We start from the raw sequence: 12,801 nt of genomic DNA, 5'->3' as shown, positions 1-12,801 counted from the left end.
GGCCTTTCTGTGTGGAGTTTGTATGTTCTCCCTGTGTTTGTGTGGGTTTCCTCCGGGTGCTCCGGTTTCTTCCCACCATAAAAGACACGCATCCTAGGTAGGACTACAGTTGAAAACCCAATTGGCTAACACTGGTGAATTTACCGAAATGTTCATTAATGTGCATTGTCTTAATCAAATAAATAAAAATAAATTGCATTCAGCAATTACTAAGCGATTAGTTAAGTTTACCAAGCAGTTAGTTCAGCAGATGTTGGTAAAGGTAAATTCAATTAAAGCTGCGTTGGACGGGTCCTCGCGCCTTCTTGCATGCTGGGGTTACTGGTGGACGCCACTCCTTCATCATCACCTATGAAAAAGGGAATTCTCTGCTGAGTTCAATGATAACTCACACAAGACTCTACGTAATACAGTTCATTAGCTGTGGGGTGGGCCGACCAATGAAAAAGGAACTCTCTGCTGCGTTCAATGACACCTCACACAAGACTCTACCTTCAACAGTTAAAATGGTATGAAAGGGGGCGTGGCCTGTGGATGTGGTTAAAGTATAGGGCGGCTCAGTATCACATGCAGACCACACATTATCATGTAAATCAGATGATGTTTGTCATACATGGCTGATTTCCTGTTGCCAGTGGGGGGAGCCATAACCAAAGTCAGTTTTAGCCTATACAGTTCCTCAAGGCTGGACAGAAATTTTAGACAAATTGGATTGCAATTGCAGCGCTCGTGAGCACTTTAAAACTTATTTTGTACAGTCTGTTTATTGATTGATTGATTGATTGATTGATATCTTTATTTCGAACATGCAAGAGAAAGTGTATAAATGTAAAATAAATAAAATAAAAGAAAAAGAAACCAAAAAATTGGAGAGAAACATAACAAACAAAGTATCCTTCTTTAACATCCCTCTATTACATGTGCTAAAAGGAGTAGGAAGAAGTAAAACTTATGTACTCCTACCCCTTTAATTCTTGCATTGCTTTACAATATTTATAATTTGTGCTATATATATTATATACCATACCTACACAAACATACACACACATGTTGTTTTGTTTTTGTTTTTTTTGCTGTTGCTGCTATGCTGCTACTTGTAACGACAGAATTTCCCCGTCGTGGGATAAATAAAGTATAATCTAATCTAATCTAATCTAATCTAATATCCACACATATACACATACATACATATATACATACATACTATCCACATACATATACACAAGGTGTAGTGGTAAAAAAAGAGGTGGTAAACTATAAATTCTGCGATCAGGTGGACCACGACGCGATCACCGATAAGGGGGGGCCACGGCCTACCGTGCACCTGATGACATTGCTACAGGCAATTTATCACTTTTGTTCCCTCATAGGTCGCACAATCAGTATCAGTTCATACATTAATCAAAGTTCTTGTTAAAAGACTCTAAAGAATTATATGGTTGATCTATAAGTTACTAAATGACAAAACAGAGACAACAAAATATGTGCAAAATATTCACATATAACAAGCTGGAATCAAAGACCTTTTACTTTGTTCTAACAAACATTACTCAAACCACTAATTGATTAACAAAATAGTTGGTGAATACAGTTTTTTCCAATTGCTAACACAATAAAATGACATGCATAGAACAATTATTTAAACTAACACACAGAGCAAAACCTCTTCTCAAGTCCCCAAAGTCTACACTATTTATGCTTCACACACATTTTGCAACACAACAATCGACATAAAGTCACATTTTACCATTTTCAAACCCATTCATCATTAACTACTGTAGGATAGTATGACATGACTGACGAATCTTTGACTTTAGTCTGCCGCTTCCTGCTTATGTTTAAGCCCTCAACTTTGACTTCCAGGCAGCGCTGCGACCGGGACTTCAAGGCACCCAACCATTGCCCAATCCAGTACTTACAGGTAGCGCTGCCTGGAAGGCAACGCTGGGGGCTCACAGCCCAAACACCGCAAAGATTAGTCACACTGACAGTATGCAGCGCAATATGATGGACTTCGTTTTAGGTTTACAAACCTATGAAACTAATAATGAACAATATGAAACTAAAACGACATAAGCTAATTTAATGGCTTTGGGACGATAGCTATTCAGAGGTGGGTAAACGCACTTTGGAGGTGGGTAAACGCCATTTCCGAATTTTGAGAGGTGCATAAACGGCGTTTACGTGCGTTTAGCCTCCACTACATCACTGCATATACACATACACACACACACACATACATATATATATATTAATATATATATATATTATATATATATATATATATATAATATATATAATATACATACACACTATATATATATATACACACACACATATACATACATATACACACACAATACCTATATATATATATAAATAATAAACAAAACAAAAACACAACACAACTTTCTACAGTGCTTCTTTATACTTTCTAAAACAATTTCTTTGTACATTTTTTTGAAAAGGAATATGTTTGGGCATTGCTTTAGTTTCTCATCTAGTTTGTTCCACAATTTAACTCGCGCATTGATAAACATAATCTTTTCCTTGATGTTCTACATCTATTAATCTTAAATTTCCTCTTCCCCTTAATCTTACCCTCCCTCCCTTCGTGAACATCTTTTGAATATTCCCAGGCAATAGGCTATTTCTTGCTTTGAACATGAATACTGCAGTTTGATATTTAATTAAATCATGATATTTTAGCAATTTAGACATTAGAAATAATGAATTAGTATGATCCCGAAATCCGGCGTTGTGAATGATTCTTATTGCTCTTTTTTGCATAATGACTAGTGGCTGTAGTGAGTGTTGATAAGTGTTTCCCCAAACCTCTACACAGTAATTAAAATAAGGTAACAGTAGTGAGCAGTATAGGATGTGAAGTGATTTGGGTTCCAGAATGTGCTTAGCTCTTGCTAGGACTGAAATACTTCTGGACAGTTTGGTTTTGATGTGTTTTATGTGAGGCTTCCAGCAAATCTTGTCATCTATGATCACTCCCAGGAATTTATTTTCATATACTCTTTCTATGCTAACCCCCTCTATCTGTATCTCTGCCTGATGCTTTGACTTACAGTTTCCAAATACCATGAATTTAGTTTTACTCAAATTTATTGATAACCTCAATAAAAAACTCAAAGAAGAAACTAGTAGCGTTTGTGATGCAGTCGGCTCGTAAAATTAATGAGATTCAAAGTCATTTACAAAAAAAAAAGTTTTTTTTCAATTGAAATTATTAAAAAATTAAATTGTGAACAGGGTGAATCGAGATCGCGATTTTATAACAATTAATTGTGCGGGCCTAATAGATAACTATCAATTTTTGTCTGGTGAATGAAGCAAATCTACCAGCTATATGCACATTTAACCAGCATTTGGCTGGTAGATGGTGCTAATTTTGGACCCTGTCATAAAGTTCTAATAATTTAGGTTTTTTACAATTCAATAGCTAAATAAAGACATGTTATTCATATCGATTTGTGCATCTTGGTGATGAATGAGGTGGTTAAATAAATTTCCTCAGTACTCCTTATTCCCCAACAAATATGTGTGGTAAAGTAGAAGAGCAGTCTCCATCTTTATCATCGCTGAGGTGCCCATGAGCAAGTTCCCCCAATGGCTTCACTGCTCACACTGTGCAGCTCCCAGCTTTCCTTGAGTCTTTGTGCTCACTTAAAGAAAAATGTAATAGTCAGTAAAAGTGTATCCTGTTACTGTCAAAACTGCCAAGATTGTAGTCTAACAGAAGGCTGAGATTAAACTACTTACCAAACATAGCAGTAAGAGCTGTGTGTGTGTGTGTGTGTGTGTGTGTGTGTGTTTGTGTGTTTGTGTGTGTGTCTGTGTGTGTGTGTGTGTCTGTGTGTGTGTGTGTGTGTGTGTGTGTCATGCAGGCTCCCAGCCAGAGACCTGTCTATCCACAAACGCGCCCCCCGCCTGTTCCAGCCGTGCAGCAGGCAGCTCCAGCTGAAGCTGAGCCGTCTCAGGTACCACCAACACACTCTTTGTTAGGGCCCTATTTTTATGCAGGGACGTGATATAGGGTGCTGCCTCTCACCAGGTAGGTGTCACCTAATTGAGGTCATTTCCTTAGTTGCCTCACAGTTGCCTTAGTTTGCTGATTCACTTTGTGCCGAAGTGAGAGGAATCAAGAATGACTCGTTGGCCTGCCATAATAAACACAGGGCATTCAAGGAAGGAAAGGCGCTGATGACTGTGTTTGGCAATGATTCACACCAGACCCTCTTGAGTTTTTTTTAAATTCCACTATAATATGTCTAAAAAGTGTCCTCCATGCCTCTTGCCCACAACAAATCTAATTCCTTGCATACTGCATATATTTTGTGGAGGCACCGTTGCTCTATCCAGTGCTTAGCAGGTGGGATTGATTTAAAGAAATGCCGGTGGGCCATTTTTTTCTCCCGTCCTGGAATGCCGTGTGGACTAGCCAGACCCTCCTCTGCAGAGCTGTGGAGGAATTAGTAGCATAATCCTTTCAAGCCTTGTGAAAAAAAGAAGAAAGCCACTCCGCTGAATCCAAAGTGCAAGACACCCAAGACAACCGGAGACACCTCAGTTCTTGTAGACCTAACGAAAATAAGACTTGGATATGGTATTACCCGAGAGAGTACACACTCTGGCTTGCACAAAACAAAAGTATTGTGATGGGGCAAAAACTCCGAAAGATATTTTCTTTTTACAAAAAAACAGCACACAAAAATGCAATGCTCAAAGTTCCATCCTCAAAACAGCAACAGACAAACAGGAGATTGCAAGGGAGTTTGCGGAATATTACAGGCAGCTATAAAGCCTACAAAGCACACATTTTCTTGTGCAATTAAAACGACTTTGTTACAGGCCGGTGCTTGGCCTGTGGTATTGCTTTCTCCCCCCCCCCCACCCCGCTGCCTCGCAGCTCCTCATCCAGCCAGCCATAGTACAGCAGCTGGTTGGCCAGTCTGGACATCTTAGTGCCTAATTTTGGGCAGCTGGTTAGGGGAGGCCATGCATGTGTGAACATTTAGACAGAGACCCAGGAGAAGTAGTCCTCTTATGGTTTTTATTCAAAGGTAAACGTTTTAATCTGTCTGAATTCATCAGCTGAGCTGCTCCGCTTGCACGCAGCCAGTCACCGTCAGGTCAAGTGTTTTGGGGTATGCAGTACATTAGTCTTAAAGGAGCGGGTAACATTTTCTAAGTTGATTTGAAGACAGTACTCATACATGTACATTTTATTTTATTCAAGCAGTTTACTGAAAACATCCGGAGTCCTTGTGCTGTGCAAAAATACATTTCAAAGCTAATATCAGCCAAAGCTAATATTAGTCTTTTTGGTACAAAATCCCATCATTTTTGTATTGGCCCTACACTCAAGGAACCAATGGGAGACCAGAGTTCTCAGACCTGGGGCCATTTTGTGAAGTGACACCTACGTGTGACTTGCTGGCTGCAGCTGTAAAATGAGACATGTGCTTTCCTTTGTTTCCTAGCTGGATCAGGATTGGAATTTTACGTGTAGGCCAAAAATCTCTTTGTGAATAAAAGTTTCCCTTTAAGATCTCTGATTAATATCAGGTTTAATTCTTCTTTATCTGATGGTCTCAACAATAATAACACAAAACATACACCTTAAAGTAGAAAATCATATTTTGAATTTGCCCACCTAGGGCACCACATCAATGAGCTAGCGTGTTTTGACTGTGATGAAAAAAAAAAGTATTACAAGGGTTGATGTTTTCTGCAAATCATGTTCCCATTTTACTGCTGTCTGTGTGTCAACAGGTGGCTGTAGTTGTGACTGAACCAGATTCAGAGCAGGCGGAGGACCTCTCCACCCCGCCTACAGAACCCCAGGTGGAGCCGATAGAAGATGTGACCACAGAGCCATGAACTCAACACACACACACACACACACACACACTGCTTCCCGTAGTGTAATGTCATGTCAGTCAGAGTGTTAAAACTATTCCGCCAACAAGTTATCAAAGGTAGTCATCCTGTCCTTTCACTTCTGGCACGACATGAACACAGGGTCAGGATTGGGGTTATGATATGGATTAATGTTACAAGCCATGTTGATGTATTCTTCAAATACTAAGATAACTAAAATAAGTATAGAAGTAGAGAGAATAAGTATAGCGTATTAAAAATAACTCCCAGTTATACTAGTACTAGTTATACTAGGTACTCAGTTTGGACATTGTGGGGAAAGCACCGATCTTGTTCACCTTCAAGAGTATATAAATATTCACTTCACTAAAAGTCTGTGCACATGTGTTGATTTGAGTGAAGACTGAATCAATATGTAACCTTGTACTATTAAACCTTTCTTGCACAAAACATATTTGACTTGAAATAAGATTTATTATTGTCTGGTTATAAAACTAACCTTATATTGAGTGAAAGTGGGGAGTCAGAATATTATTTATGCTTTGTCATTTTTAAACGTGTTTTCATAAGATGTTTTATAGACATTTCTAACTATATATGGTTACTTGTGGAGCACTGGTTTGATGCATGTAGCGTTCAGACGCGTAGTTCAGGGAAGCGTTTTGAGAAAGAGGGCTGGGTTGGTTTGATTTTCTTCTTTCTCTTCCTTTTCTTCACATTTCTTTTTTAGTTATGTTAATATGTTTATCAGAAGGTCTTGTACACAGAGTCTTATACTGCACGCTATCTGAGCAAAGACTTAGACTTAGAGACTTCGACTTCTCTTTAGTGCTCCTTTTGGGATGACTCCTGCAAGGAAATTGAAATTTCCAGCATCCGTTTTAGCAAGAAAAGAAGAATGACAGTATAAAGATTGCACAAATAGCAGTAATAATAATAACAATAAGAACATTTGTCAATCAAAAGACATAAAAAGACATTAACCATAAATAATCAGTCGAAAGTGTCAGTGTTGAGTCAAGTGTTAAAGTTAAAGTGACCAGGTTTTAATTAAGTCCAGGTTAGGTAGTATGTATGGATGTGGTATGTATGTTGGGTAGTGTGATGGTATTATGCATGGATAATGTAAAGTATGGCATGTATGTATGTGTGTTAGGTATGTGTGATTCGTAGTATGATGTATGTATATATGTATGCATGTATGTAGTGTGTATGTGTGTATGTATGTATGTATGTAGTGTGTATGTGATGTAGTGTGTTATGTATGTATGTGTATGTAGTATTATGCATGTATGGTGTATGTGTGTGTATGTATGTATATAGGCATGTATGCAGTGGTATATTGGATCGTATGTGTGTGTATGTATGTATGTATGTATGAATGTAGTATGTGTGTATGTATGTGTGATTGTATGTATGCATGATGTATGTATAGTATGTAATTGCAGTAGGTATGCATGATGTATGTGTGTATGTGTGTATGTTGTATGGTATGAAGTGCTATGTATGTGGTTATGTGTTGTGTATGTATGTTGCATGTAGGGATGTAGAATGTAGGTATGTGGGTATTAGTGTGATTGTATGATGCATGTATGTATCTGATGCATGTATGATGGTGTATGTATGTATGTATATGTGTGATTGTATGTACTGAGTGATAGCTGGCAACTTTATCTGTTGCCCTAACCTGTGCTAAGATAGATCTAGTCAGTGAAACTGTGCAGTCTAATATGGGGCAAGGATCCAGCTCTACTTGGCTACTGCATGGCTGTACATATTATTGACAATTGGAGGACCCTTCACCCACCGGTCGGCAGTATGCATTTTACTCAAAAGTACATTCATCATCGTCCAGTATTGACTATTTTTTACCTTTAAAAATGTTGGCAATATAGTTATTTGTTAGGATACCATAAAAAAACAGAAATAAAGCATTACCAGGGAGTGAAAACACCAGCACCCAAAATCCCACATACAGCCACAATCCACACCTTTTAACTAGCCGCGACAAAACCTGTTTCCTGTGGTTAGAAACGCGGCCCTTGAACTTCACACTACCAGCTGTCCGCCCTTACAGCCGTCAACCGCAGTCTGGCTGTGGTAGGACATCAGACAACAGAACCGAACTTTAATCGACCTGCGTGGTATAGACTTGACTGATGTTAATTGCGTTCTATCACAAGTTCACAGTACACTAACAGGATTAATCGACAGGGGGCTCGAAGTCGCAAATCAGGAGAGTGTGTTAAATGTGGTGGGGGTGCCAGGAATCGTTCAGGTGTTGTAAAAATGATGATGCTGATGTTGAAGATGAATACGGAGAGCCGGTGGCCGTCAGATGGGGGAACGGGGTGTACTGGGGGAGAGGGTAACACCACTCCAGACCTTCTGGAAGAAGAAATAAATAATATTCACTCATTAGACACATTAAAAAACGTCCAAAAGAAAACACCAAAAAACATACTAATACTAACTGTAATTAGAGCACACTAAGAACTTAACCAGATTGGTACCATGACGTGGTATATTTACAGTTTTTTTTCAGTCGCTAACACGCTTTTGTCGAACCAGTTGTCACATTTCAAACTCTAAACACATTAGCACGCATCGGTCTTTGTGGCCATACCATTCACACATTTCAAGTCATTTCACACAATATGCAGTTAGTGAACACATTTCCACAATGCTTCATTTTCTTAACAGACACAAGCTATACCTCCCAACAAAATTGTGAGATTGTTTTTGTATATTGTTACAAATGTTACACACACTCACCATCCCACAACAGCAAAACAATAATCCAAACCTTAGACACAGTTAAAAACCTCTGCTTCTGCAAGAGATCAGTTAAAAAACATGTATATAGCTGATAATGAAAAAAACAAATTGAATAACTTCACACACAGCGATTTATGTTGGGTAACATTGGGCAAACCACAGTGATCCAGTCTGGCTTAGATTAAGGGGCAGGTTATTTTTTCTATTCATTGCACTTATAAATAGAGGACTTTTGAGGATTGATGTTTTTGGAACAGAACAGAAAACAGCAAACCTGTAATGTCTGACACGAGAGTAAGAGCAAGGGCCCAGGGAGAAAGCAGAGTATGAAGGATCAGTGGAGGAGCAGGAGTATGAGTAGGAGCGGAGAGAGTGAGAGGAGCAGTGAGAGGAGCAGGAGTAGTGAGAGTAGCAGGAGTAGTGGAAGAGGAGTAGTGTAGAGAGGTGTGAGAGAGCAGGAGTAACGATGAGAAGAGTAGTGATCGGAGCAGAGCAGTGAGAGGAAGCATGAAGGCGAAAAGTACACAGAAAGGAGCAGGAGTAGTGAGAGGAGCGGAGCATGAGAGGAGCAGTGAGAGGATCAGGAGAGTGAGAGGAGCAGGAGCAGTGAGATAGCAGGAGCAGTGAGCAGGAGCAGGAGCAGTGAGGCGAGCTGACAGGAGCAGGACATCAGCAGCCAGGAGAGGGCAAGGTAGATGTAAGAGCTGTGTTGTGGCATTCCAGGGCTGCAAGAACATTAGTCATGATGAATATTCGTGCCACTATCGTTGCCAGTATCAACCACGGTCTTTTCACTAGAGAGGCTGGTGAAAGGTGCAGCCCAATTGAGGCGTCAACGGTTGCCTCCATTATCGCATCTTTCAACAAACCAACAGGTAAGTATTGCATTTTCAGTCTATGGTTTTTCTATTCTCACTTGTCATGTCAATAAGGTCACACAGTAATGCATATGTTGAATTTTTTGTCCCTCTAAAGAATGCAACGTCTTCCACCCTCTGGGGGAAGAGGAAAGCTCCTCAATAATGATCAAGAGCTTGCCATTGTAGAAATGGTTGTTGCAAATAATGCAATAAAACTGCATGAAATTCAAGCTAGAATTGTGGAGGACCATGAGATATTTGACAATATCGATAGCATCAGCCTCACAACCATCACACGGACGTTGTCCAAACACAGAGTGCGGATGAAGCAGCTCTACGCTGTTCCCTTTGAGAGGAACAGTGAGAGAGTCAAGGAGCTACGACGACAGTATGTCCAGGTATAGTGTATATTCAATTCATTGTCCAGTTCTATAAGCTTTGCACTTTGCAAGCAGGTAACATACACAGTAATAGGTTACAGTACAGTATGGTATACAGTAATGACATGATTTACATTAACTTTGTTTCAGAGAGTTATGGAATTGGAGGCCAACCAGGCCCCTCATGAATTCATATACATAGATGAGGCAGGATTCAATCTGGCCAAAAGGCGTCGACGTGGCCGAAATATAATTGGAAAAGGGCCACATTGATGTGCCGGACAGAGAGGGGCAAACATTACCATGTGTGCGGCAATTGCAACATGCAGGATACTCCATCACAGATGTCAGGTTGGACCCTATATACCGAGCGCACCTTGCCTTTCTCAGTGATCTCCACCAGCGCCTGTTCCAGAGCAGGATCAGAGGGTGAAACATGAGGACCTTGTAATTACCTGGCACAATGTGCTTTCCATCATCCAACATAACAACATGGTTGAAGTCAACCCAAGACTGGTAAGTCTCTTCCTCCACCCTATTCACCTTTCCTCACCCCTAGGGAGTTCTTTTCTCTGCATGGGGTGGAAGTTTATGACCATCAGCCACATGACCAGGTCCCTCCTGAAGCCACTGTGAGCTGGCTGCAGGGACATCACAGTTCATGACTTGCCAAGGGTGGATCCGACATACCAAGCGTTTTTATATCCCAAGGTGCTATCGCCTGTGGATAACTATCGATGATGTAGTAGTATGATGCCATTGGCCTAACCCTGAAACGGTGCAATGATTAGTGCAGTAATTTTGTACTTTTATTCCCCTCCCTCCCTTTCTACTGGGCTTTTTACAGTTTTTTTTTTCTTATGCCGTTTTCATGGTCACTACCTTGTCACTAACAATACTGTATAAAATCGTACAATACTCAGCATTCTTGGGTTCTACTGATCCGTGTTTCTACTGTACCTCCTGTAGTAAACGTAAATGAACACAACTAATTTGCTTTTTTACTGAATGATTTGAATGTGAACATTACAGTACATGTGGACATACAATTCCCACCAAAATTGTAGTGTAAAAATGGTGGTGCATTTTTGCATGCAATACCTTTAAACTGAAAAACTAAAAGTCTAGGCAGTTTTTTGTAATTTCAACAATGCCAGTATTTCTGAACCTGGTGTACTTGATTGACTGCATGTACTTTGTGAAGTGAAAACAAGTGTGTATTCTTTCAGACATAATTTCATTTTCGCCAGGTTTCCAGGTTTTTGGGAAAGTTAGTGTGTGCAGAAAAGATGTGTTCTATTTTGAAATGAAAAGTTAGTATATATTAACAAAATGTTTTTGAGAAGAAAATTATCCATTTGGCCAATTGTGTTTTGTAGGTGAGTCTGGTGTAAGAGTTTAGAAAAAGTATCTGAAGTATGGTACGCGCTTGTTAGCAATTGAAAACAACTGTAATAACAGTCTATGGTTCATACTTGGTAAAAATGACAAAAACTCTGTTTTCACTCCCTGGTAATGCTTTATTTCTGGTTTTTTTACGGTATCCTGACAGGCTACAAATGATTGTTAATGTTAAGAGAAGAGGGGTATGTTGTTTAAAACTTAAAGGGGAGTTCTTCCTAAAGTTATACAGAAGCAGTCAGGTGTCTGGTCTGTGTTTTAAAAATAAAGATGTATCAGAAGTTGAACAGTTATCCCTGTGCTTACGGTGATTCATGTTTTGGCTCTAACGTCATTTGAATATTAATGTAAAGAGGTTTTATGATTCACAATATAACTTTAGTATGACAGTGGATTTCTGAAGTTAAAAAGAAAATAAATAATTATATATCTATGTAGATTAAAACATGATTTATCCTTTTGATATGATCGTACAGTAAAGGAAGGGTGATGTCTATTTCTGTAAAGACAGGATTATTATAGTGTGGAAGAGGTTGGTCACTGATATGTGGAGAGTAGAGAAAACTCCATTAAGATGTTTAAACTGAAATGAACAGATGGACACTGAAACTGAAACATGTTTACACTAAGGGAATGTTATATTGTTTTATACCATGATTTGGGAAATTTGTAATAAAGACACAGGGATTTGGAGACGGAGATTGCGGTTCGTTCTTTCCCTCACTGACTCCGTGATTCTGTTTTCCAGGGTCTCATCTGGGAGAGTTGAGAGCAGTGAACCCTAATCCAAATCATTTGTTACTCCAGTTACACAATTTGAAACTCGTAACACTACACGCCGAGCAGAGCAACAGCGCCTCTGCAAAAAAAGCCTCGGGAAGGAACTGGTTTCGGTGGAACAGGTGTATGTTCAAAAGCAGTTTTAATCGTGCAACAGAAAACTCCGATTGGACAGATAGTCTAGCTAGCTGTCTGGATTTACTGTAGGAGCGGTCAGTAAATCAACGTGCATTCTTTCGTAGTGTCATAATGATACGTTCCTACGTTAACAGCAACACAAATAAAACTTATCTTAAACAGAAAAAACCCCGTTTATCTCACAAAATGCGGTTGAAAAATAGTTTGCCTTTCCGCTGTCTAGTCAAACACACCTCTTCACATGTCCCAGATGACGTCTAGATAGATATAGAGTTAACACCCCCTGACGTCATCATTGTATCGTTGTCATCATCAGTATCACATCAACATGTACAACAGTAATTATGATCATTTTGATCCCATCATTTGATATGTAGGTGTCAGCATGGTTGTAAATTACATGAAATACAATACACACAAACAAGTCTGCTAGCCGCATGCTAATGCTCATGAGCAGCATTATTGGGCTCATGTCTGTTCTCACGTAATACCATTTATTACGTTTTATATTATTAGCATTTAACTTGTTTAACCCTCATGCTGTCCTCGGGTCAAATTGACCCGTTTTC

General features: G+C 39.4%; 1 protein-coding gene across 4 annotated transcripts in view; it reads left to right on the top strand.

The window, feature by feature from the left end:
• The window catches only part of si:dkey-81h8.1 (uncharacterized), a 20,170-nt gene extending 13,821 nt beyond the window's left edge, over window positions 1-6,349 (top strand). For 3 of the 4 annotated variants that reach the window (XM_032536260.1, XM_032536261.1, XM_032536259.1), the window contains 2 exons: window positions 3,900-3,992; window positions 5,788-6,349. In XM_032536260.1, coding sequence (XP_032392151.1) covers window positions 3,900-3,992; window positions 5,788-5,895 — 201 coding nt within the window. In that variant the 3' untranslated portion in view covers window positions 5,896-6,349. The remainder of the gene's footprint in view (window positions 1-3,899; window positions 3,993-5,787) is intronic. The other variant, XM_032536262.1, reaches the window with a different exon arrangement.
• Window positions 6,350-12,801: the final 6,452 nt, after the last annotated feature.

The sequence above is a fragment of the Etheostoma spectabile genome, chromosome 14 (genome assembly GCF_008692095.1).
Source record: "Etheostoma spectabile isolate EspeVRDwgs_2016 chromosome 14, UIUC_Espe_1.0, whole genome shotgun sequence".
Classification (NCBI taxonomy): Eukaryota; Metazoa; Chordata; class Actinopteri; order Perciformes; family Percidae; genus Etheostoma; species Etheostoma spectabile.
Note: the sequence above shows the minus strand (reverse complement) of the source record. Positions and strands in the feature narration are given on the sequence as shown.